Source organism: Lates calcarifer, linkage group LG16_LG22 (genome assembly GCF_001640805.2).
Source record: "Lates calcarifer isolate ASB-BC8 linkage group LG16_LG22, TLL_Latcal_v3, whole genome shotgun sequence".
In the NCBI taxonomy this organism is placed as follows: domain Eukaryota; kingdom Metazoa; phylum Chordata; class Actinopteri; family Centropomidae; genus Lates; species Lates calcarifer.
The window spans coordinates 11,869,895-11,897,556 of record NC_066848.1 but is presented as its reverse complement, the minus strand read 5'-3'; the positions used below and the strand labels follow the sequence as shown (position 1 = coordinate 11,897,556).

The 27,662-nt window shown below is 41.7% G+C and overlaps 2 protein-coding genes across 3 annotated transcripts; both read left to right on the top strand.

Moving 5' to 3' along the window:
- The first annotated feature begins 44 nt into the window (after positions 1-44).
- pibf1 (progesterone immunomodulatory binding factor 1) lies at positions 45-16,963 on the top strand. Of its 2 annotated transcripts, XM_018696866.2 has the most exons (19): positions 45-301; positions 477-790; positions 964-1,064; positions 1,187-1,385; positions 1,529-1,648; positions 2,686-2,819; positions 3,153-3,261; positions 3,382-3,501; positions 3,603-3,664; positions 3,859-3,984; positions 4,485-4,583; positions 8,635-8,800; positions 10,036-10,186; positions 10,907-10,997; positions 11,467-11,569; positions 13,291-13,421; positions 14,551-14,635; positions 15,643-15,822; positions 16,103-16,963. In XM_018696866.2, exons 2-19 carry the CDS (start codon positions 524-526, stop codon positions 16,154-16,156), a joined length of 2,298 nt encoding a protein of 765 aa, XP_018552382.1. In that variant the 5' UTR covers positions 45-301; positions 477-523; the 3' UTR covers positions 16,157-16,963. The 2 variants fall into 2 exon arrangements, with proteins under 2 accessions (XP_018552382.1, XP_018552381.1); XM_018696865.2 differs by having other exon boundaries at positions 45-790.
- A 1,204-nt stretch (positions 16,964-18,167) lies between these two features.
- LOC108897342 (Krueppel-like factor 5) lies at positions 18,168-27,334 on the top strand. Its single transcript, XM_018696919.2, has 4 exons — positions 18,168-18,568; positions 19,709-20,834; positions 22,209-22,268; positions 24,770-27,334. Exons 1-4 carry the CDS (start codon positions 18,404-18,406, stop codon positions 24,946-24,948), a joined length of 1,530 nt encoding a protein of 509 aa, XP_018552435.1. The 5' UTR covers positions 18,168-18,403; the 3' UTR covers positions 24,949-27,334.
- The last annotated feature ends 328 nt before the right edge of the window (positions 27,335-27,662 follow it).

The following is a 27,662-nucleotide window of genomic DNA, read 5'->3' as shown; positions in this document are numbered from 1 at the left end:
AGGCTGGTTGGCCAATTCCATCAGAAGTTGTTAATTCTATAGCGCCCTCTAGGTTGGGAGGATGTACTGTATGACCAGTACGTCGCAATCAGTGATAGACGAGTGGGCGTTGATGGTACTGCACGTGAATTACTACAGATGGCGCTGTAGTTAACCACCACAAAGCTACCGTACTCGAACCGTTGGCGGTTGGCAGGCGGTTCGGAGCGGGACCCTTGAAAATAAAAACAATTCACCGTGTGTGGTTGTCAGCTGTGGGACTAAGCCTTACTGCTTAGGCTTTGTATCACATTTTCTGTCAGTAAGTGTAAGCGCGTTTTATGTTTTAAACGTAAGAGCTGGTCATAGTAGTGCTAGGTCGAGGTTCGTTGCTCTTTACTTCAAACTAACGTTTAAGTGTCACATATCGCGATGTCTGTGAATTAACTTTCTAATCTTTTGTAATCTCTGCTGCTCGCCTCGGCAATTAACGTTAGACACCAAAAAAGAAGAGGGCTCAAAGTCAGGACCAAAACAATACAACATGCCTCCCAAAAAGCAGCAGCTGAGGCCGACCGTAGCCAACGTCTCCAGCTCCTTGGACCTCGAGTCGGAGGACATCAGCCTGGAGACAACCGTGCCCACCACCGAGGACGTCTCCTCGTCTGACGAGCAGCGGGATGGCTCCCAGAAGGTGACCCGCCAGCTGATCGAGAGGAAAGAGCTCCTGCACAACGTCCAGCTGCTGAAAATCGAGCTTTCTCAGAAGAATCTCATCATAGACAACATGAAGGCCGACCATATGTCCAAGGTAGAAGAGCAGGGATGATGCACAGTCATAGGAAAGAAGGACAGTGTTTCTGTTCATATGTGCTTGCATTAACCCAGGTTGTGTCTATAGCTGCAGAGGCTACCACTTTCAGAATGATCGTTGCTGCAAGAGTAGTCCTGTAATTGTTTCTTTGCGTGTTCTGTTTATTTCAGATTGAGGAGCTGGAGGAAAGGCTGAATGATGCTCTACATCAGAAACAAGTGTTTGCCCTGAGACTGGACAGCCAGCTCAAACTTGCTCAGGAGGAGAACAGGTGAGAAAGGTGGAGGTGTTGGTGGACAGTGTACTGTGGGAACACTGGGATGTATATATATAACCATTTGCTGGTTATAAAGCACAAATGTGAACTGTTCTAACAATGACTGTCCTCGTTAGGAAGCAACAAAGTCTGCGTAAACAGGAGATGGAGGCCATCCTGCTCAGGCAGCAGCAGCTAGAAGAGACCAACCGACAGCTGTGCGAGAAGGCTGGAGAGCTGCGGAGATCTCTCAGGGATCTGGACATCTCCCAGGACAGGTACCAGGAGCTGCGTGACCTCCCTGAGGACAAAATCTCCATACAGGAATATGTAGCTGTAAGTATAGGGGCGCTCTCCCTGATCTCTACACCACCCAGTTGAATCCTCATGAAGGTGGTCAGAGAGACAAGATATGACACAGTCCATGCTGAATCTGCCAGGGAAGATGGTGACTTATTCTTTGTGTTGTGTGTGTTCAGATGCGTTTTTACGAGGTGGTGACTCCTCTGCGGGCTCAGCTGACTGAGCTCAGTGTCAAGAGAGGAAGTTTGACTGAAGAGCTGGATACACACAGAACCCAGATGAAGGCACTGATGGAGGTATCACACACATACACAGGCTTGATTCCACCTAATTCTTCTTTCTAATTTTCTTTCTAAGTTACCATAATTTGAAGTATTCCTTTAGCATTTTCTCTCACCTGTGTTTCTGTTTTTGTCTTTTCCTCTTTCATCTGAGTTCAAATCAGAGTTTACACTTAAAAGTTCAAATGAACATATGTAACTGTCAAACTTGTTTTTATGCAGCATATCAACAACACTCTGCTTTTTGTAACCTTCTCATGTGTTTGTGAACACACATACAATAAGTCCAGAATACCATCAGTTGAATTATGGTGTTTAATCTTCTTTCTTTAAACACTACAGAACAAATATGCTTTAAAACACACACTCCTCCAGGGTTTGAGTCACACATTTGAAAAACATAGACATAAAAAATGCTGAAGAGAACAGACATGTGATTTAAGTCACCTTCTTCCATCTGTTTATTGTAGATGTTTCTGTTACAGCATCCTCGAAATGGTCATTTTTGCAGCCTGTGGTGTTTAGAATAAGAGTGGTGTGATTTGCAAAAAAAAAGGCCAGTCAGTCGCCCAGTCAGTCGCCCAGTAGGCATAAATGGCACATTGATGGGATAATGATACAGCATGCTGAGACCAGGGTCAGAATTTGGCAAAAAAAAGAACCAAAAACCAGGCACAGGCTGCTGGTGGTGTAATGACAGAGAAAATGTTTTCTTGGCAAACACACGACTAAATGAGCATCATTTAAATGCCACAGAGTACCTCGACATTGTTACTGAACAGGTGTTTACTTTCCTTGTTTCTTTTTTCACTTGGATACACCCAGCAGGGAAATTGGCCATCAACTCAAGATGGTTCCAGGAGAAGAATGTGATGCTCACTGCATGAATTTGCTGTTAGAGAATCTGCAGGAACTGTATGACATTTATTAAGACAGCATGGAGCAAGATGTTTATAGATATTTTTTGTTGGGGATTCTTGCTGAATTCCTGTCTTTATCCTACTCATTTGCATAGTGTACCTCCAAGCAATGTAAATGTGGTGTATCCGCAGAGCTACGAGGAGGAGCGACGGCTTCGTGCTGAGCTGGAGTTGAGGAGCCAGAGACTGACCCTAGAACTGGCTGATACCAAACAGCAGATCCAAGAAGGGGACTACCGCAGAGACAACTACCCAAACATCAAACGGTGTGTGTGTGATTGCACTAGCTATTTAAAGACAAATAATTTGTAGTAGGACTATTTGCTACATGTTGCATTGAGTAGTTTTGTTAATTAACTGCATGTCTGCAATATAACCTGGCTTTTATTATGGATAAGTAGGCAGCCAAAAGCCTTGATGTTGCATGGAAATATTTAGTTTTAGATCATTTTTTCATCATGAAAACAAAACTACAGAACACTTAGGTTGGTTTGTTTCTTATAGAGATATTTCTCATTTTAATCAATTGTACAAAACCCTACTTTTAAATTCTGTTGCAAGTTCAAATGTTTGTTAACCTTTTATAATGGGATTTATAGAGACCGTGACAACTTTGAAGCAGAACTGAAGGAGTTAAAGAGGAGATTTGAGACACTAGACTTGACTCACACTGCACTGACCAGAGAGAGGGACACACTCAGCAAAGAGGTGCCTCACACACACCTACACACACTCGCACTATATGTTGCTTCATAATACTTCATGTGGTCTCTTTAGGTGTACTCTGTTCTGTCATAGTTTTTCATTTTTTCTCATCTTGCCCTCCAGGTGGCAACATTGCAACAGTCAGTCAGTCTTCTACAGAAAGACAAGGAGTACCTCCACAGGCAGAACATGGAGCTCAGTGTGCGCTGTGCACACGAAGAAGACCGCCTGGAGAGGCTGCAGGTTCATACTGTTGATTAGCCAAGAGGCTCATCTATTACCAAAAACATTCCATAGTAGGAAGGAGTCATAACATGCTCTCATTTCTTGTTTCTGTGGTCTAGGTACAATTAGAAGACACAAAGAAGGCCAGGGAGGACGCTTATGAAAAATATGTAGCATCCAGGTTAGGCTCTGCAGTTTTACATCAGTCACAAAAATATCAGTCACCAAATTTTCACACAGATGGTTTCATCTGCCAGCGACAGTATGATCCAGTCCATTTCACCTCTGATCTGACCCGTAACAACAAAGTCTCTGCGGTAAATGTTGTTTCCATAACTCTGTTTGTATTTTTCTGTCATCCTTGTTCCATTACAGAGACCACTATAAGTCAGAATATGAGGCCAAGTTAAGAGAGGAGTTAGAGAACATCAGGCTGAAAACCAGCCAGGAGATAGACAATCTGCAGAGAACCTCCAGGGAGATGTATGAGAGAGAGAACAGGTATCAGTCTTTTTTTTTTTTTAATCTAACTAACTGTATGTTGGTGGTAAAGCTATAAATGAATATCAGGTGTGCTATTTGTACTGAACTCCCACATTTTGTTAACATGGCGTATTGATTGCTATCTAGCTAATTTCATGATGGTCATTCTTATTAATCAAGTAGAGGTGTATCCTATAACATTGTCCCTGCTTTATATGGTTGTTACATGTTTTTGTCTATTGCAGTATGCTGACTACATTTGTATTTACAAATTGGAGCAATGTGTCAGGGAAGTGATGAATTGTGCACAGTTAGTAAAGTCAATATCTACAGTACAGCATCAGTCAGCAACTGAAAAAAAGGAATGCATATGCAAATGTTTAAGAAGCAGAAGAGCTATCACCATAATTTCTAAATGTGAAAGGCCTTTTTATTATTTGTAACATAACAGAATATGCTAATTCCTTTGTATGGGTGCTGAGGGCATCTTTTCACTGTCTCTGTGTGTATTTGACCAGGAACTTGCGTGAGGCCAGAGACAATGCAGTGCTGGAGAAAGACAGAGCAGTGGCAGCTGAGAGAGACACTCAGTCCAGATATGATCAGCTGCTGGAACAGTGAGTTTTATCCATCCATCACACACATTAAGATTTGGTATAGGTGTCCTTACAGTTTGTGTCATGCTTATGTCAACTACAGTGAACGCTGGCAGAGAGGTAGCTACATTAGTTTTGTTTTTTATTCTCTCTTTTTATGCTTTTTTTTTCTCCCTCTGACTCAGTCAGTTGTGTCAGTGAAGGGGTCAGTTCACCCATCTTCCAAAAACCAAGAAAAATACATCTTCTCTCTCACTTCTAGTGGCCCCTAGCCATGCAGATCATTTGGGTTTAGTTCATTTATTCTAAACAAAAGTCTGTTCAACTCTGTAACATTTGGAAAGAGGCAGAAAACAGGGACAGATACATGGACCAATAAAACCAAACCTATCTGCTACCAATGTGCATGTGCATGTTTGTTTGTTTTGTTTTGTTTTTTGTGTCATTTAGGTGAACTGACCCTTTAATGTGGTTCAAAACAGGAGCCTGTAAACAACACAAGAGTTGCCAGTGGAGGAAGTATTTAGAGCTTTTACTCAAGTGAAAGTACCCACCTATTAGCATCAAAGCAAAGTAGCAGAAGTAAAAGTACTTGTCATACAGATTTAACAGTATTCCATGTCATGTCCATTTTATTCGATTATAGTTATTGATTTATCAGTGTGTAAGCATCCCTTTAATGCTGCGGCTAGTAAATGTATGTTAACGACTTTGTATACTGCTGGGTAGCTTTATATATAGTAATGCATCACTGTTTATTTGCTAATTATCAAGCGAAGCACAAATGCCTCAAAACTGTACTTAAGTACATGTACTCAAAACTGAAGCTTCCCACCACTGAAAACATGCAGGTTTATTCTTGATATAAAATCCACCTGGAGATCAAGCTACACTGGCTGCCTTTAGATAATATAGTGAATAAATAGTTGAGAAGGATTGCGTCATCGCAGGTGCATGACATGATGTAGCATTTAAGCAAACCCCACGTTCAGCAGTCCTGGTGGTGTTTTGGGAGTTAAGCACTTCATCTACAGCTGCTGCACTTAAATGTAAGTTACTTCCTGGGTACACTGTTAATAGGCAACATATCAAGGAAAGTTAAGGAACTTTGCCTGAGGGCAGCGGTTAAACTGTCAAGACTTGGGCCAGTTGGTGCAGTTTTTTGTTGTCGCAGTTAACCACATCATATTTTGAATTCATTCCTTTGCTGGCCAAGCACCAAAGCATGTTGTGTGTGGGGGTGGCCAAAGCTTAGTGAGACTGATAAAGCAAGCATAATTGCTGTGCGTATTAGTGACTAAGTTCTAAATGTGTGTATTATTATAATTTAAGCTTAATAATCAGCTTGAATACCTCGGTATTTCCCTGAAAGCCATGAGCTTGTTTGTACTCTGATGCTGATGTGTGATCCAGCAGCAGCCTGTCATTAGCACATGTTGTGGGTGTGGCAGGACTTTGGTGGCTGTGGTTTACCATCTCTTACTAAAGATCACATGGACATTTTGCTTCAAGGCAGGGGTCAGAAGGTCACATGGAAGTCAGAGTTCACTGGTGGTCAGTTTAGTACCAACTGGTGTCACTGGCTGCCTGCTTCTCAGGAGTATAATACTATACAGGGTGAATTGTGTGTCTAGTACTGAAGAGAAGTCACATGTAATAACGAATGTCCTTAAACTGTGACTGATAGATTCAGTATACTTCCTGACAAAGCTTTTGCATTGAAAAAAGGATCTCAGCTGTATCTAATGTTTGGCTTTTTAATTAAATGGTGCTTTTTAGTCATTTTCCACTTCTACACTTACTCTTGTGATTTGTGTTCAAGTTGCTAGTCACTGTCTTTGCCCCAGGCAACAATGCCTATCTCAGTATAGCCTGGAAAGGTGCCTCTGGGTCATGTCCTTGTAGGAAGTTTCACATCTTGCATGGAAATTGCAACAGATATATTGTGAGCCATGCTACACACACACACACACACACACACACACACACACACACACACACACTCACACATATGTCAAGCCCGCATTTTTTTTTCTTTTTGAAAGATTTATTTCATTCACTGTCCTGAACAACTTCCTGTTTTTGTGCTACTTTTCTGCTTCATACATCCATGTCCGTCTTGAACGAGTAAATAATTTGTATTTGTACCTGACTCATCACACGCATCATTTAAGTATTGAAAGGAATCATGTAGAGAAATATAATGTAATATAAAATAATAATTTACATTCAAAACGTTTTAAAATATTGGGTCTGCAACAGGCAGACAAAAAAACACACACATCACACTCACACATAAATACACACATGCAGGCAGCAGCAGCAGTAGTAGTGTCCCTGTCCTGGGTTACTACTACATGCCAGTCATTTCTCTAGATCCAAACCACCAGCTGTTGGTCTTTCCATACACGCTCACGCACACACTTCACTCTCGCTTGCACTCTCTCTCTCTCTCTGCTGCGATCACATTCCCCCTCTGCGTCGCATCACAAGCCAGCAACGACAGATGCTAGCCACAAGCCCTTAACCCCTAACCCCACGCATGCCCCTATTTTTGGGGCAAAGAATGAGGTGGACAAGCTTGAAATGGCGTCAGATGATCGTAGTGTAGAGGGCCAGCTTGAATCTCAGCGCTCTATTACAGTATGCCAGTTACGGTGATCAACTTGTCCAAAACAAAGTATTGAGTACGGTTATCCATTTTCACCTCTCTAGCAGACATAAAACTTGTTGAAAGCTGTAAATATTTCCATTAAAATTAGCATGTGAAAGGACAGAGAAAGAACATCCACTGCTCTCCTCTGGAAAAGTACATAACAATTTTTAAGGAACATTTTGCCTCTTTGCATCTAGATTGCAGCCGCCATTAATAAAAGAAGGCATAAAATGTCGAACCATGTGTACATGTCTGTCACTGTGAGCACACAGCTCAGGCCTGTGCTCTATGGATGATGAAATCCTATCAGGTCAGCTGTAATCGAGAGTTATTAATATTATCCAACCAACCTCTGTGGCTTGATAGCCTCTGTGTGTGCGTGCTTGAAAGCTGCCTGAGGAAGAACACTCGGCTCGAAAACCGTTGCCTGCCCTCGCAGGAAATGATTCTTTTAATTTTTTGTTGACCTTATTTTTTTTTCTTATTTTTTAATCAATTAATTGTTGAATTCATAAAAATAAATATCCTAATTTCCCAGAGCACATAGTAATGTCTTCGAAATGCTTTTTTCAATCCAATCAACAGTCCAAAACCCGATGATACTCAATTTAAGACTATGTATATAACAGAGCAAAGCAGGAATTCTCATATTTGAGAGGGCAGAATTAACAAATGCTCAGCATGTTTCTGACTTATCAAAATTATCAACCAACAATGTTTATTTGTGTGTTCTTGTTATTTGTTTGTGTTCTAACTGTGTGCTTTATGCAAGCTTACCCACTCATCCACATGCATTCCTGTGACAAGGCTTTGACATTATGCAGAGTTGTGTCATCTTAAAACAGAAACTGTAGAACATGTTCTGTCTCTGTCTTTCTAATTACTAGACACTTAGGTAGAAACACCTTTCTCTGGCTGCCAGCTAGAATCATGGAAGATCAAATAAGGCCAAACATTGCTGAAAGCGACATTGAGAAATACTCTTTTGTAACCAGATGAATTAAGACTTGGCTTTCCTGTTGGGTGACTCTGAAATACCGTAGTTGCCAAGTTATTAGAGGCCACTAAACACTTTGAAAATAAAAACTCAAAAATTGTTTGTTGCGCAAGGCACACCAAATAATCACTTCTTTGCCAATTTCAAAACAAACATCATGTTATCATGCCCGTTATCACCAAATGAGATTGCATCCATATGAGGGAGGACATTGCAACATTTGTTTGAAACCGCCAGGCATGTCTGAGCTCAACAAGGATCCCAGAGCTGAGTTTACTGTCTATGTGATGATGCAGCTGCTTTATTAACTTAGATGCGTCCGTATCTCTGTCTGTACCGAAATACACCTACTCGCATTCATATTTAGTGAGGTGTGTGTGTGTGTGTGTGTGTCCATCTGTGCGTCTCCATCTATGCAGGTTTCGTCAGCTCCAGCTGGGTACTGACAGCCGGGTAGCAGAACTGTCCAACCAGGCCAAACTGCACTCCTTCGAAGCCGAGCGTGCTCAGATGGTCAAGGAAGAGACGGCCAAGGCCCTGGCCCAGTGCCAGGTGGACTGTGAGAAACAGCAGAAGAAACTGGAGGTACTCTAAACATAAAGACAAAAGAAGTTGTATTACAGTGACATGAAAAGTTGCTTGCCCATCATAGTCCGGCCTTATTTTCTACTTGCCTCCCTGCCCTGTGATTTTATTTCAGCCCATTAATGTGGTAACCTTGGTTTCTAGATGGTCTCTAGTTTGATCAAGGTAGATGATTTCCTAAATATTGATAAATAAACACTTCTTAAATAACACAGTTTCAGTGCATATGCCATTAACAGATTCATAAATCCCCCTTTGCCCCATGATCATCATTTACAACACTATGTCAAGCACATTTATTTATTAGTAACACAATACTGTGAAAAGCAGTGTGACCGTGTTCCTGATGTTCCTCTGTTGTCCAGGTGCAGTTGTTGGCCCTGTACCTAGAGTGAATTTTGCTGCACTTGACAGGATAAATGTTTTACTTGGATTGTGAAGGACATTCACATGAATGATTACAGTCACTTATTCTCCCCAGCAGTTTTTAATCAGGCTCAGTGCACCCTGTGGAGGCCTGCGGTACATTCATCACAGAGAATAATAGAGTCCACCTACTTGAAACTTTTCCTTTTTCTTTGGCGTCAGATTTACAGATTGTCACCTTGAGTGTTTCTCAAGGTTCTTCTATTCATTAACATTATGGAAGCTAGGAAACACAGTAGTAAAGGACTTGCTGCTAATATTACATGATTAATATAACCAAAAATTCACCACTGATTTTTAAATTCATAGCCATCCAGTCTTTGTATGTCTGTCCAGTGGCTCCATTATAATCTGTCCAATGTAGCACAACCATTTACACAAAAATTTAAAGAATTGAGTGCAGATTGTTCTGGATGCACCTAGCAGAGGTCCTGCTTGCCAGAGGGACATACATGGAATAATGATGTATTGCACATGATCATGGTAGAAAGAGGATGTTTTCTCCTTTTAAAAACACAGTGAATGAATAGTTAGTTTAGGTTTTGACATTGCAGTTTGTTGTGCAGCTTTGATTTTGTTCCAGTTCCTCATGAAAGTGGGGTTTAAAGCCATTTTTGGATTAAAGTCCTTTCATTTAGATTTTTCTTCCTTTTTTTTTTTTTTTTATAACTTCATTTTCTTTTGCTTTTATCATTCCTCGGAGAGATCATTTTTGTACGAGTTCAAAAATGTTCTTTTTCAGCTGGCAACCACAGAAAATAATTATTCTGTTGCTCTCTCTCACTCTCTCCTCTCCTCCTGTCCCTCAGCTCCTCACCCAGGAGTTTTACAGGCTGCAGACGTCATCAGAGAAGCGGGTGGCGGAGCTGCGAGCCCAGAATGCCGAGCAGGCCTCTCGGCTGGACACGTACGAAAAGCTGGAGCAAGAGTTGGACCAAGTCACCATGCAAGCTGCTGAAAGTGAGAACGTAGCATTAGCTCTGTGGCGTCCATCACATTACAGACATTACCGTAAAGTCAGAAAGATAAAAGCACAAACAAACAGACACTGATACCTTACAAATGCAACAGTCTGGCATCAGAGAATGTGCGTAATAAAATTTACAGATAGCATCGTATTGGATTAAGATGTAGAGAAAAATCAGTAATTGCTATTGTGCAGGTGTAATAGAGGCCCTTGTGAGACCGGATGGAACAGAAGTTTAGGAGAATAAAAAGATGATGTGCAAAACAACTGAATTTTACTACAGCTTTTTTCCAGTAAATTTATAAAAGCTTGATACAGGAACAGAAGAAGTACAAACACAGGGTATCTGAAAAGTCTTAAAAAGCTTTAAATTTAGTTCACTTAAAAAGCCCATAGAAGGTATTAAAAAGTCTTAAATTTAATCTACTGCAGCCTTACATATTTTCTCTGCCTTAGACTGTTTAGTTATAAAGTGTAAAGCTAGTTATAAAATGTTTTGTCCTGTTATAGACTGAGGAAGTAATTTAATAATAATCATAATAATAATAATCTTTCTTACCTTCATACCACTACGACTGTGAAAAATGTTAAAAGGTCTTAAAAAGTCTTTCATTTGATTCGGTGAACCCCTCAAACAACCACACACTGCTACCTGGTTATCATAATGGTCCTGCAGATGTATAGACAGTATTTATGTTTCTGTCTGTTGCCAGTTGAGAATGAAGAGGAAGCTGAGAGAGTTCTGTTCTCGTACGGCTACGGAGCCAATGTTCCCACAACGGCCAAAAGAAGACTAAAGCAGAGGTACAGTACATGATATACTTGGCATTTCAAGGAGAAGAGATATTGTTAGAAATGTCACTACATAAAAACTAAGTGCAGATTTTCCTTCCTGACCACATAAAGGACATTACAGCAATGTTGGTATTTTGATATTTTACTTAAGCTTTTCTGAGCATAAACCCATTCTCTCAGCTACACCTTTAAGGCCTAACAAAGCAAACATTTGTATTTTCTACCTCATAAAACATTTGTACACCTAAATGTCCTGCACCATTTGTATCATTTCAAGTTTTTGTATGCATTTTCTAAAAGCAATACAGTAAAACAGTCCTTGATTTGAAACATGCATGTGCAACCAAAAACCCTCAATCTCAACTGTCGACTACCTAAACTGAAGGAGAAACAACACGGAAATACACGCTAGTGTAAACTTGTTGGTGTTGTCATGTTTTGGAATTTCCGCAACTGTGTTTGTGTGGCTGTTGTACAGCGTTCACCTGGCACGCAGGGTGCTGCAGCTTGAGAGGCAAAACACATCATTGAGGCAAGAGCTGGACAGATACAAGTCACAGACAGGACAGATATCTGAAGAGGTAAACGCACACAAACACAGACACACATATGACATTCAGGTGGATAATTATAAATCAGATTTAAAGTTCAGTTTAAGCACTGCCAGCTCACTATAACCCTTGTTTTTTCCCACAATCACAGATCTTCCACAGCAACTCAGATTATGGTGATTTCTATCAAAGTCATAATGATTTATTTCAGCTGCCTTTCACCTCTCTCTTATTACATAAGAGAGTCATTATCACAGAGCCAAGCCTGGTGACTCCACTCTAATCATCCACGTTTACCTTCTCACACGATGGCATGACTCTGTGTCAATGGTGAGAGCACATCTAATCGCTCTCTTAAAGACAGACTCAACCCTGGCATCAAACCACATTCGATTACAAGAAGAAATGACTACAAAAATGTTTTTTTAATTGAGCAGCTTGTTAACCACACTACAGGACTCATTGATTAGGGTTTGTCCAAGTTTAACAATGGTCCTGTCAAATCCCCTTCTTTAAAATCAAGTCAAGACATTTTGAGAGCAGACTGTAGATACCGCAGACCTTGGAGCGAGGAGTCTTAGTGCCTGTCACACTTGTTGACAGAGTGGAAAACATTGCCAAAAACCGTGACGGCCATGCTCTTCACTCTCCCAACAACTCACTGCACCAATCATCGAGGCTTTTGTTGCGTTTGGCACACAATATGCATGTGTGTTCAACGCTAAGACTTTAATTTTGGGTGTGTGTATTTTGTCTGTGTGTGACTCTGTGTGCAGTCACATGTCTACTACTCGTGCTCTGACGCTAAAAATCATCCAGTGAGGTTCGAAATTACGAGATTGACAGCTCCGGCGACCAGTGTGCATTAGCTGCTCCCCTCACTCTTTATTCTAATCTCAAAGAGAGCAGAGATTTTGCAAGACCCACTGGAGAGGCCGGGCAGAGTCGAGACTAAATAAGCCAGCCATTCAACTGTCAGCTGTGACTGACTGGCACTCGTGTGGAATACCTTATGATTCATCAAGCATGAAAGGAAGAAAGATGAAAAATTATACTTCTCATTCACTGAAAAAGGCAAGGGTGTTAACCACTTAACCACCCACACAGATGCCCTGACTAACTATTGTCCTCACCCTCCCACCCAGTTCTATTCACTACTGGCTGGCTGTAAAAGTGGCTTAATGTGTAACACCCTAACTTTATCTATTGTTACATAGATTTTAAGCATGATAGTGGCCCAGTAATATCGTATTATGTGAAGAACATGCACTCTCATAAGGGATCATCAAAACCTTATAAAGATGTTTCTCTTTCAGTAATTGCAAGAAAGATGTTGTTAAGATTGTAAATTTTCATTGCATTTCCACTTCATATCTTCATCTGTAAATTCAGTGGTCTACTACTTTTTAATAAAAAGATATGCCTTCATAAAAGCTCACATTTAAGAGCACTGAAGCCATCCCTTCAGAGACAAAGACGTCAGAGATTAGGAAATCTTGGCTTTGGTTGTTGCTTCAAAGGTGAGTCACAAATATTGACAGAATTGCACTATTTTATGATATGACCACAGTGTGGAATTATTCCTTACATCAGCTTTTATATATACAGTGAACATCATGGTGACAGGTGTTTAGCTGTCATTGTGACTTTTCACAGTTCACAGAGTCGTACAGCGTGTGCTAAAATGTAGATCTGAGTTTTAGGTGTATTACTAAGTATGTAAGTATGCACATATATGTCTTGTTTGTCAGTTGTTGGCAGCCAACCAGCTGCTGCAGCAGACGCAGCAGCCCTATAGCTACCTGATTGAGACAGTGAGACAAAGAGAAGCACAGATCAGCACATTGAAGGAACGCATCACCTCGCTTGAGGACGATGTCAGGTACCTGTACAGATATGCACAATTTTCATTTTTAACATTTTGTATCTTGTAATTTTCTCAGCAAGCCACACCTCCCACCCCTCTGCGTTTTTTTTTTTTGCATTATCTCCCTTTGTTGTCTTCTGTCCTTATCAGACCTAGCTCAGTCTGTGTTTGTGCAAACCTGCATGTGTTTGTACCCAAGTGTTTCACATCAGCACACCTACACTACCTGGCACTGACCTAAATCCTTCTAGTCCCCCTCTGTATTTTAACCTGAGAAATATGCAAACTGACAGACTGCAGGTTTTCTCTTGCTGCTCACTACTACTGAGCGCTCACCTGGGGCAAGCAGGAAAGCAAAAAAAAAAGAAAAATAGAATCCTTTTAAAATGCTCTCAAGCTTCTCAAGCCTCCCCATCTGACAGAGATATTGAAGTTTTCCTCTGGCTGTGCAGTATTATCTGTTTTAACAGCAGAAACACAGCTCACAGGAGATTTTCACTTTTAAGTACTACAGGCTCTCTGTCTTAAGTATTAATTGTATTCTCAGTTATTCAAAATTCACTCAGCTCAGATTGGCTAACATCAGGCTTTTTTCCAAAGTTCTCAGTAAAAGGTGAGGTTACCAAACTGTTATTTCAAGATTTGCAAGATGATTTGCTTTAAAGCACCCCCATTACAAGCTCCTGCTTGTATGTGTCACAGCCCGAGGAAAGAACGCTTGGACAGTGCTGTGAGAGCTCTAGTCTTCTCAGAAGATGTAAGACTCACAAACTCACAAAAGGCTTTTAAAGGGCAATTTCTTATTTAGTATATTTTAGAAATTCATGACTTGTGTTTAATTTATTGTTTGGCTGTTGGTGGTTTTATACCAGTGATTTATGCTCTCAACACTAGTAAACCAATTAGAGTCCATAATTTTTCCATATTACACAGTCACGCAAATGAAGCAACATTCTGGAATCTTGAAAAAGCCTACCTTAATGAATCACATGAACTGTCAGTGATTCAGAGGACTAACTTGTTCAGCAAGTTTAACATGACCTTGTACATGACAACAATAATGTAATATAATAGTCATAACTTGTAGTAAGTATAGAAATATTTTCCTGTTAACTCTGATCTCTGTTTTTGGGTGTAACCCCAGTTCTCTGAGGAAAGAGCGGACCGCCCTGCAGCAGGTGAAAAACAACATGGCCGCCGATCTGGAGAGACTGCTCAACCATCGGGAGGTACACGTGATGATGATGTTGTTTGTTATGTTTAACTGATGTTTTCCATCGTGATGTTGTGTAGCTGTAAACAGCTGCATTCAGTGTCTCCCATTCTATTTCTTTTTTAGTCCAACCAAAACCTAAAAATATTTTGATATGATTTAAGTTGAAGAAAAGCAACTTATTCTCACTTTTGAAAACCTCAAATCATGAAATGTTTTTTATTTTTGCTTAATAATTATTACATTTCCTGTTGATTAAGTTATCAAATAATCTAGTAATCATTGCAGCTCTGCTTTTTATATTTAAAATAAGACAGGCGTTTGATATTCACACCAGACAAGTTATTGCACTGTGTTGCAATGCTTCCTTCAAGATTGCGTGTGTTCGTGTGCGCGTGCACGTGGATGAGTGTGTCCCCCCCCCCCCCCTCGAAGCCAGCCGTTTGCTGTATGAAGTATGTGCCCTGTCATAGACAGCTGTTCCTCTGCTTGGCTGTTTGGGATGCCACCAGGGTGCGTGTGTGTTTTGGTGTATGTGTGTGCACTCGTGCGTGCGTACGTGCGTGTGACATGCCAGGGCTCATGTCCTCAGGGGTGATAAATAGAACCGTGAAATGGCCCAGAGTCCTCCCCTCTGCCCTGCTGCCACCCCTGCAGACCCTTGGGCTTGTTGAGTTTATTGCAAGTTGTCCCATAGTTGGTCTTCAAGAGGTTCACCTGCATTGGCCTGTGGTTCAGGGAAAACATGTCACCAGAAAGCAGCTATAAAAATTCTTGGAAATATACATTTTAAAGCCAATATTTCACAACATGTTGAAGTATTATCTTAAAATATTATATACGAGTGGTACATTTATTTCAATTTTTACTTCATCCTCTATGATTAAAAAATAACCTGATAATTTAGTTGAGACCTCTGGCCTCTCAGACACTACACTCCCAGTTATTTCTCATAAAGATTTATGTTTATTATTTCACCTTTGTTTTCATGTCCTTATTTTCATGAACCATGGGATTCTCCAGGAGTTAGCAGTGATGAAGCAGGTCCTGATCAGCATGCGGTCCAGACAGGGAGACGCTTTGGATCTGCTGGAAACGGATAAAACCGATGTCAGGAGCTCTGGCGCAAGAAAACAACAGTCTAAAAGAATCAATCGGACCGCAGAGGAAGAGTCACCAAACAAACCCAAACCCACTGTATTCGTAAGTGTCTAACTTGGCAACACCCTTGTATGAGTCACACCACCTTAACCTGCCTGGACAGAAGTTCAAACAAAGGACCACTAAAGGTTCTCAGGAAATGATAAATTGCTTTTCTGACATTTGGTTTCATTTGAGATTTTCGGTGCAGTCAGCTGAGTAAAGATACGCTGTAGTCTAAATCCTTGGAGCATGAAAAAGTCAAACAGGTGAATACAGAGAAAAGCTCTTGCTCTGGACTTCTCTAACCATCATTTCCTCTTTCTGTCTCTTTCATTTGCAGACCAAAAAAGAAGTTCCTGACTGGTATCAAAAGCTGAAGCAGAAACCCAAATAAACTACTACTACTACAACTACTACTATGGCTACTAATAATTTTCACTCAGGGCTTTAGCAATCTCATGTTTTTATCAAGGTGTTTGTATTTTAAACCTTTAAATTACACTTTAAATTTCAACGACTTTTGAAATACAAAAGCAGAAACTGTTACTGGTGTCAGTGTTTTGTTGTTCTCAACCCTGGTTACATATTGTTCAGAAAAGATAAATTCTCCACGTACTGGTCCAAAACCAGAGGTATTACCTTCCACAGGGTACACATTCCTAGCTAACTGACTGCCCAAAAATTCCTCTTTCTTGGCAGTGGTCTGTTTTATTAGGTCTGTCTATCATTATTTTCTCATCTTTTCCAGGTTCGCAGATACTGGTGGCCACAGACAAACAGCATTGCAGGAACTTTAGCCTTTGATTTGCACAAGCTGAGGCTCCTTTGGCTTTAAATATAGACATAGCAGGCATACCTTTATCATTTCAGACCATGTTCTTATCGGTGTCATATTAAACTTGGCCAGGGGACTGCTGTAAAGCCAGTTTGTCATTTTTCATCAGTTTTTTTTTCTTTTTAATCAAATGCTTTTTCTAACTGAGCTTATAATAGTTTGCAATACACCACCTTATTTTCTTGTTATATTGTATAACCAGAACAAACACTACATTAGAATTTGCTTAAAAAAACAGCACTTGTCACTTGTATGACATCAGTTCATGCACACACTTTAACATGTGTCAGAAATTCACAGGCCCTGTTTATTTCTGCGTCGCTGCTTCACAAGGTATTTCCCATAATAAACTGCACAAGATGTTAACATGTGATCTTGTCCTTTGTAAATAATGTTGACACCATAACACCATCCACCTCACCATACAAGGGTGTCCTCTTAACTTTAAAGATTGTCACATATTAAAGGGGCACTCGGAACAACTTTGCACACAAAGCTCATTTTTCTTGTCGCTACAGGTGCCACCGTGCACACTGTTAGTTGTGTCTTCTGTGTCTTTAGAGGTGCTTTCCAAAGTTTTAAATAAACCATCTCAGCTCAGGCTGAGGACTTCAAATTTTGAACAGAAAACCTGCATTTACAAACTGGATGTGTGGGGTTTGAATGAAGTGGGCATTTAGGAGGCATTAGGAGTCTAATGAAAGACTCACATTATGGGATTATGGCGGGTCTTGTTTTAACTTGTCTCTTTTGAGACCCCCAACTACATGGAAGTGATGTACTAGAATATTCCTTTAAGGATTTACAGTAGACAAGGAGGTACATTGTGGCAAATATAACTCAGATTTGAATTTTCAGAATTTGAGAATATGAATATTTCCTATAGAACTTTGGTGAAAAGTACCGCACTTAAGTATAATTCTGAGGTACTTAAGCAACTCCATTTTATACTTCTACAACAATACATTTTGGAGGCAGATGTTTTACTTCACAACATTCATCTGACAGCTTTAGATTGACTTATTTTAATAAATAACAATCAACTAATAACTTATGATATAATATTATCTAGCAGTTTTTTATTAGTCACAATTTCTGTAATTTTTTCCATCAGCAGCATTACTTCAACTTGAATGCAATAGTTATGGCCCAAATAATATTCTTCTGAAATGGGCCATTCTGCGTTATATTTCACTTTTCACACTTTATAGTATATTTTGATGTTAATACTTTTGTACTTTTACTTTTTAAATGCATTTCTACTTGTACTGAGTATTTCTATACTGTGGTATATTTACTTTTACTGAGGTAAAAGATCTGAGTACTTCTCAGGCCACTGCCTATTGCAGATATTCTTTTTACAAAAGACATGTTTAAAAAAGGTTGAGTTTCACCCTCACTACCTTTGTGGATGTGTGTGAGGTCTGGCCGTGCCTGTATACACTTTACGACAGTGTTGTCGGTGTATTTAGATGGAGCGTAGGGCGGTGGCCGGTGAATGAATGATCAAAGCCTTTTTAAAGGTTTGGTGGGCGGTGCATGCGCTGTATTTACACTGGAGCCGCTCCGCCCTTACAACAGGAGATAGAAAACTGTCTGTGGGCCGGTGGAGGAATGAAACAAGTGGAAGGGGATGTAGCAGCCGGCCACGCAGTTAATAACTCCACCGCACGCGCTCCACCTCGTCGGTTTCGTTCCTTTCCCGGTGGTACGCTGTAGCATCATCCTCCCTTCTTTTTTTTATTTTTTTATTTGCATAACAGGACGAGCGATCGTTGTGCGGCGGTGCTGCTGCGTCGGAGCTTCATGGCCGCGGCACTCACGATGAGCGGCGGCGGGCAGGAGGATCCCTTCTATCCGCTGCAGAAGGCGACTCTCCCCGCTGGATTCCCTCTGGAGGACTCGGCGTTGTTCGGCTTGGACTGCAAGATCTCAGAAACGGACAAGGCTGGACAGAACGACTACACACAGGTAAACACGAACAGAAACCACCGACTTTACACATTAGTGATGTATTTCATTGAATGGGCGTGGCAGACTGGTTGTACACTCAGGTTGTTTTTTTTTTTTTAATTTGTTTGTTTCTTGCTGGCCTCCACCTTTCAGTCGACCCTAGCTGCGTGATGTTAATCATCACTTTGCTGTGTACTATTTGCGGTAAGCAGGGCTGCGACCAGCTGGACAGTGAAGCCGAGCTGCTCCGCCTGCAAAACGCATTCACCGCATGTTTTTTTTTTTTTTTTTTTTTTTTTCTGTGCCAGCCAGTTGGTCACCAGTTGTTGGTCTCTCCTTGGCGTCCCCTCTCACCATCATACCACCCTGACAACAACTGACTCCAGCTTCGGACAGAAAGGTCCCGGCAACTCTGGCCCCCCCCCCCTTCCCTCCCCACCATCCTCACTACCACCACCACCCCAGTTAGCAGGAAACTTGTGCGGCAGAGGAGAGAGGTCTATGTAACAGCTGGTAGGATCAGGAGCCTAGAAATAGCAGCCCATCCCCAGACTACTGCTGCTGCTGCTGCTGCTGCCACTGCTGCTGCTGCTGCAGCGGACAGGGAAGGCATGGGTGTTTCCCCATTCCCTTTCATGTTGCTGTTTCATCCTCTGCTGCAGGGCTCCTCTAACTTTTACACCAGTTAGATCCCTTCTGATTCACAGCAATCAGGTGCACAATATGAATTGCTTGGGGAATTGTTTTGACCCCAAAGTTGATCACCTGTTTGATCAGCGATGTGCAGATTTCCTAATGTTAAAACAAGAGGAATTAGATCTCTTTATTTTTCGCCAGAGCGTAGGCTGATCCTCAACTGTTGCCCTTGCAGCTGATAGGTTTTTGAGTTCAGCCTTGCAGGGAGAGAGGGAATGTGGCAACCGCCTATTGATGACTACTTGATAAATGTTTTAGCGGTGACTGTCCTATCAAACCTTTGTCTTCTCAAAATAGCGCTTCAGAATAGTTTCATGGTGGCTCATGAGAAGCGCTTGCTGAAGTCAGAGCTGGGTACATTTCATTTTAACCAGAGTTTACTTTAAAACCAGGAAATTATGTGTTTCTAAACCAGACTTTTTATGTGTGTTTGTCTTTCTTTTTCTTTTTTTTTATCAACAGGCAAAATGTGAGATGGACAGGTATCTCTCCCCTCAGCCTCTTTCCCTCCCACCTTCCACAGATGGCCAGCAGAAGCCACACAGGGACAGCACATCTGCAGTGGATCAGTTCTTCGCTGACGATCACGCCGGCGCTCCCTACACCCTCAACATGAATCTTTACCTCCCCGACGTCGCCTACCTGAGGATGGGCTTGTGTCAGCAGGTGCGGCCCCCTCAGCACCAGAACCACGCAGGTCTCACCCAAATCAAAACAGAATCTGCCTCCCCGTGTTTCTCCCCCAACCTGCAGCCGCACTGCCCCAGCTCTACGCCCGCCACAAGTAGCTGCAGCACATCTGGGCACGGCCCCGGGAGCATCGCCATGGAAACCTCAGCCATAAACATGACATTAACAGGGTTACCAGACTTCACCAGTGTTTTCAACCAGTCGGGAGGCGGCCGAGGCGGCGATTCGGTGCCAGAGGTGTTTGTCAAACAGGAAATGTCGTCACAGTTCGAGCAGCACGCTCTCCACCACCATGACGGCAGCGGCTCGTTGTTTCAGCTCCTAAACTCTGGCTTGGACCATCACCATGGCAATGGTATGGAGGCTCAGCATCAGCATCAGCATCATCATCAGCAGCAGATACAACACACTTCCACTTCCACAATCCACACGCCTTTCCATGACTTGCCGGTAGCTTCCTCTGCATCTCAACAGGAGCAGACTGCCAAGCCTTCCTACTGTGGCCTGGGCGGGGGAGCGTACACACACCCTCACCCTCAGGCGCACCCCCATTTCCTCCAGCAGCACGTGCCCTACCTGCCGCCCTCTCCGCCCAGCTCGGAGCCCGGCAGCCCCGACAGACAGAAGGAGCTGCTCCACACCATGTCCCCTCCTCCCTCATACGCGGCTACCATCGCCTCCAAGTTGGCAGGCGGCACCCCAGGGCTCGGACCCAGCCCGGGACCCGGCGGCTTAGCCCTGCCCCTCACCACGGGTCCCGCGCCGGTCCCAGGCCAAGCCGCTGCCCTTCCCCAAGCCCCCGCCACGACCCCAGCTCAGACCACCGTGCCTGTCCGCTACAGCCGGAGGAACAACCCTGACCTGGAGAAACGACGGATCCACCACTGTGATTACCCAGGTTAGAACAAGAGCACAGGTCTTCCACTGTGTGCGCATGTTGATTCCTGTCACTGCTGTGTGAGTGTGTTTATTTTTACACTGAGCTGCGGTCAGGTGAATCTCTGCTCACTCACAAAGGTCAGCTTTTAGAAAACCAGCTTTATTTTAAGACACCAGTGCATTTTTTTGAAATTATATGTTGTGTTTTGAATGACTTTCCCAGGCCAATGAGTCACGATATGTACTGCAGCCACAGCACAGAACATGCTGCTCCGGGATCAGAATATTTTGGCAATGGAGACCATCAGTCACTGCCTGTCAATTAACTGTCTGGTTGAAAATCTACTTTATACGTTTATTACCACACCTCAAATAGCTCCGGCACTCTCAGCCGTGAGCTCTCCTACATTGTTGTGGCTTTAAAGTCATCACTGGTATGATCGTGGGATGAAGTGTGTGTGTGTGTGTGTGTGTGTGAGTGTGTTAATTAGATAGACATTCTCCTTAAATGACATTTGATTTTATTTTTACACACACACACACTTGCATACAGTCACACTTGAGATTGCATGCACAGATATTTTTCTAACTGGCTTACACACACACACACACACATACTGTAGCTATACGATGTGCAGCTACTTGTAGGACATGTAATGTCAACTAGCCTGTGGCAGCGTGTAAAATAGGCTTAAGCAGTGCCTCCTGCAGCATGTTCGCACACGTCTAATTTCTTTAAAGTCAGATGAAGTAGATGTGTCATATTCACACAAGGACAGACCCACACTTTACCCAATGCATGTTAGTCACACTGTTCTCTGTTTATTTATTTTTTTACAGTACATTAAATTCTATCATTCTATCCTTGTTTTAAGTCATAATAAATCTGAAGAATATCTTTCTAAATCATTTGAAATCCTAATGACCTTTCTGACATACTATGTATGAGATAATATGCAAAAGGTTTTGTAATCCACAACTTAAAATATCAAGACTTTGATGTCAAACTAACAGGTGCAGTGAACAGAAGTTCTGTACTCTGAGCGATTAGTGGCATGTGGTTGAGTTAATTTATTTGCAAATACACCAAATTTAAACCGTTTTGATTCCAGATAAGAATGCGTGGGCCACTTTTTTAAGTAACACAGTTACATGAACTTTTAAAAATCTGAATGTGTGTTGGACTACTTTTTGTTTTTCTACAAAACAACATTGAGTATATGTGATTCCAACCAGCTTCTGTTCTTCATTAGTCCAAATTTCTAGCATACCACAGCTCCGTTTATTGGGTAAATACATATCTGGCACCTAAATTATTTGGATTTGGATTTAGCCTTCTGTTTGTGTTTATCTCTCTGTCTGTCTGTCTCTCTGTCTGTGTGTCTGTCGTCAGGCTGCAAGAAGGTCTACACCAAGTCGTCCCATCTGAAAGCCCACCTCAGAACTCACACGGGTAAGGCATTCCTCTTAATTAATGCAGCCTTTTTAAACGGGACCAGTCGAAAAAATGACGCTGCCCACTCGACTCGTATTTCGGTATCTGCGCTGGCACCATGTTGCTAGGCAGAGTGTTGTGTTCTTGGCATGTGTGTGTAAATGTATCCTACCCCATTCCCATCCTCTGCCCAATATACTATTCCATCAAAACAGGTGGAAGTGACACACTTCTGCCAGGGGATGACTCTCGCGCTATGTGGTCAGCGCTAGACGTGTGGTGCCGTGTCTCTCGGGATCCCATTGCCTGTTTAGACATTGATGTTTAAATGCTTTGATACACTTTTCGGAGACTAGTCAGGCTTGTTCAATGCTATAAATATATACAAGATCTGTCTGTGCAGATACAAAAATATCTTAGATCATCTTGTCCGTCATATCTCCGCTTCAGTCATCCCCGTGTGCCCTTCACAGTCCATTCTCCTTTTTATTGTATTCACTTTCTTTTCTTCTCTCTTTTCAGTCGCTCTCATTCCTTTGCATTTACAGTAACATTTGAACTATTAGTTTTGGATGAGCAATGTCAACAAACAAAGTACTTAGGTGTTGGGCCCCACCTCACTCCAGCTAACAAAACAAAGCTTCTGTTGATATCTATGCATTCCTCACTCATCTGGATACACACACAAAACTCACTCTTACCACTTTGCAGTCCAGAATCTGTTCCATTTGTGAATCTCAACTAGTCGCTCTGTTGTTGTGGGTGTGCTTGCCATGCATTTCAGCACTGGGAACATGACACGACAATTAGATCTGGCGTCATTCGTGCTGCAGGCTGATTGTGGTTATTGCAGTTATTACAGACCACAAGATGAGAACACGACACGTAAAGAGGGATGTAGCAGCAGCCTCCATACCCCCCCCCCCCCCCCCCCCCCGCCTTTGTCAGCCTCGCTTAGTTATTTTTCCTCCTTTATTTCCATCGCTTTCATTCATCTAATCATCTGCTCCCTCTGCTTTTTGTGCCGCCCTCCCACCTTCAGCCCTTCCTGGACACCCCCCCCACCCACCCGTCCTCTATTTCTATCTTTGTCTGTTACTCATTCTACTTCTCTTATTCAGCTGCTTCAGTGCACTCGTATACACACACACACTCTCTCACACACACACAGACACGTCCACACACACCTGTCAGTAATCTGTATGAGATGATTCCTAATGCGTTTGGGTCCCTGTGGGAGTTCCCACTCTAATCTCCATCAACATCCATTACCCTGATTGTTTGTGTGTCTGTGTGCGTGCGTGCGTGCATGGGTGCATGTGTTTTGCGAGTGTATTGTGAGAACTGAACGCTTCTCTCAGTTCACTTCTTTTTTTTTTCCTTTGCATCTTTTCATTGACTCTCCTCATTGTGTTCAGTTTCAGGTGTGTTTTTCTAACTTTGGCGATGCGGTGGTTAATTTTGTAACAGGTTTACTGTGGTTGTTTTAGCAATGCTGCAGACCTCGCTGTGTTTGTTTAAAGGGTCAGTTCACCCAAATGATAAAAAAGGGCAGTTTCCCACTTGCGTCTAGTGGTATCCATCATGCAGATACTTTTGTTTATACTCACCCAGGTTTTGAAATATCCATCTCTGAGATATCTGCTTCAACTCCAGTTTAATTGAGGTGTATAGAACTATGTTTATGGTGCACAGAGAACCTCTAAATATGATATTTTAACATTTTAATTATGTTTTCCAGAGCCGTTATCTCATTAAGCAACTTTGCAACTTCCCAACTGGCCATATTTCTTAAGTACCCATTGTCACCAGACCAAACTGAATACATAGTGGCAGAAATGTTTCTGAAGTCTTGTCTTTGGAGTTCAATGTACTCATCAAGAGTTTTTTGAATGTCAGTTCTTAATTTAAATATCTTGAATGAAATTCAAATGCATCAAAACCTGCACCAGTGAAGCCAAAATGGATGGATATTATTAGAGTTAAGTGCAAAAATATATTTGGGTGAACAAGACGTTTAATCCCACGTCTGAGCCAGAGGACCTGGACTGGTAGTTGCACATCACAGGGTGAGGTGGTTGACTTTTGGGCCTAAGACAGAGATCGGGCTGAATGAAACAGGTTGCACTTGTTTTCACAAAGAACCTGCAGCTGCAGCTGAAGGTTGCTGGAATGAGAGAGAGACAAAGAGATGTGCACAGAAGCAAAGGCAGACTACACAGACGAGTCGACCATGGGAAACTTGGGCAGTGTTAGTGTTTGAGTGCTTGATGAATGTCTGTGACAGCGTTATGACTCTATAAGCAGTTAGACTACTGGACTTTTCAGTAAAGCCTGTTTTCCCAGTACCTCCACCCAGCTGCATGAATCATGTAACTCAGGGAATTAGCGTCTATTTTAATGACAAGCTATGTAACCAGCACTATCAGTACCTATAATCACACAATGATATTCTCTGGTAGCTCCTAGACATGTTCAGTTTTCTTCATCATACTTTCTCTTTTCTCCCTCCCCTGCAGGTGAGAAGCCGTACAGGTGTACGTGGGACAGCTGCGACTGGCGTTTCGCCCGCTCGGACGAGCTGACGCGTCACTACCGGAAGCACACGGGCGCCAAACCCTTCCAGTGCGCCGTCTGCTCGCGCGCCTTCTCCCGATCCGACCACCTCGCCCTGCACATGAAGAGACACCAGAACTAGCAGCATTTGCACACACACACACACACACACACACACATATACACACTACAAATACACAAGCACTACACGTAAAGCACTCACTTTTTTTTCCCACAACTCCAATGTTACAAGCTGCCTGATGCAGAGCAGCTTTCACTGACACCACAGCTCCTCCTGGTGCTGCTATCATGTGCTAAAACAGTACGATAGCCTAACAAACATGTTGCTCTTTCACCCAGAGTGGGATGATTTGGAGGTTGTAAAATAGAAAGACCTTTAACCTCCAGATTTACTTGGTATAGACTTTGGATGAATACAAAGAAAAAAAAGTAGTTACAACAACAAAAAAATGGTAGCTCCAAAATGTGTGTCCAGTCCATTTGGACTCTTTTGTGTGACTGGAATGAAAGCACTCAAAACTTGTACATCTCTTTTTTTTCCATTGTTCTAACATAGAACTGGCTTCATAACAAAAACTAGTCAAACCAAATCTTTGTTTACTCTGTGGTTTGTTAGTTTGTTTATATAACTGGAATATCCAGGTTTGATTTTTTTTTTTTTTTTTTTTTTTTTTTACCAAATCATTTGGTTTGCACTAGAATTGGTCATCTTAAGTCCGAGCCTTTCTGGCTCACGCATCTCATTCACCACTGGAACGATCATTATCACTACTGGACTGAAACTCACAAATCATTGCTGTTCAGATATTAAAAATTGAAGGCATTTATACTCTGGAGAGAGGGAAGATAGTGCAGGGGAAAAAAATCGAGGGAGGGGTGCAGATGGAGAGATGGAGAGATTTTTGATTTTAGAGAGAGGAGATCTGAGGACAACTGAGAAACAGAGGGAGGTGGATGGTTGCTAAAGAGCAGCAATTAGGTGATGAATTATTCAGATTGTCTTTCGATGGATTCCCAGCCAGAGAAATGTAAGCAGAACCTGTAGACATATCCTAGAATTCATTCAGTTAAACAGAATTGACTGTATTTGATGCACAAGCTCGAATTAAGCGTCTTCGAAATGCAGTTACTTTACATCATCTGTCTCATCCATCTTGTCTTTTACTTCTTTCAGATGTTTTGAACCAAAGTATCATCTTCATTCTTCGACACCGTATTAAGTGCCTCCTCCTCTGGTTTATGTGTTTGTGTTCAGTGGTAGCAGAGCTGTGATCGGTTTAGACAGTCGCATGGTGCTGTTTTTCTTTCTTAATCTCTTGACTCAGCTTTTTGTAAAAAGGAAATTTATTTTAAGTTACAAGATTACCCATCATTCATTGTAATTTAACAGCTCAGCTCAGGCAACTTCACAGACATCCTGACACAATGTGGACACAATTTAAAAAAAAAAGTGAATTTGACACTCAGTCCTTTCTCTGAGGGTTTCTGCTCTCTGACTGTACACAACTAACTTGCAACGCGGCTCAGTCAGATCAGTCAATCGAACGTGGACACGTTTTTTGGGGGGTTTTTTGTTTTTTTTGTTAAAGGGGCAGTTTCACATTTTTTCAAGCTGTTCTATAAACAATGCTCACAAGCCTGTATGTACATTGCAGAAGTTACTGATCACACACTGGCCATAAAGAGAAACCTGCTTAAAACATTTTCAATATAAGTGATGGGAGACAACGGTCTTCATTCTGTGTAGAAACACATTGTGAAGTTCAGCTGGAGATAACGTTTGGCTTTATCATTCTGTGTCAGGCAAATCAAGTGGGTATCTTTCAGAGTTAATCTTATCTTTGTGCTCTAACAGTGTTTACTTGTTGAGCTGGGTGAGGAATTACAAAGAGGGGACTTCATACTGAAAAGGAAAATACTCAGTTTGTTTGGCACTGAAATCACCTTCTTAATGTACATATGGACATGAGAATACTTGGAAAAACTGTGAACCTGCCCTTTGATGTACACTTCAGTGTCCATTTTGGTGGTGTGGTTTAGCCTCAACTTACAACTGTATTTGTTAATTCACTGCAGGTAGCGTTAAGATAATATAGCACTGTAATGTATTTATTTGATTGTGTAGAAGTGGGGGTTGTACCAGATCAACCGTCTTTCTCCCCAGCAAAAATGCCTTAATGTAAATATATGCACTGTAAATAACTTGATTTTGTTTGTTTGTTTGTTTGTTTTTCCTCTTTTGTTATTATTTTGTAAACAAAAGGGCAAAAAGAGGAAAAAATGCCCCGCATCCAAAAACTATTTGAGCCTTTTTTTTTTCCTTCTCGGATTTGTTTTCTTGTCAAAGATATTTTGATGCCATTGTTTTATATATTGTCCTTCCAAACAACTTATTTTATAAATCCTTTTTTTTTTTTTCTTCCGTGGTAAACGTTCCAAAGACAAAAGTTGTTTTTCTTCAACTGAGTGAAGCCGATCCTAATAAAGTCAACTGACACTTTTACAGATGTGCTCTTGTGCTCAAGTTAATGGGAAAATTTCTTCTTTATCCTCTGACAATGGCTGAATTTCCTGGCTTGTGGAAGTATGTGGCACATTTAGTTTTTTCGTCCATGAGTTTTATATTGGAACATTTTTTGGATGAGTAAGCCGTGCTGTGCAGATAGAGAGATGGTGTCTGTGGGGCATTAAAACAAGCCTCGTCAAGGCCCTAAATGAAACAAATGAGACATAACCGCACTTAATCTTTTAAAATCTAAACAGGGGTTTTTTGTGGAAGTGCTGATCCTCTTGAGTCTGGGATTTTCTGTGGTAGATCCAACATACTTAAAAGTT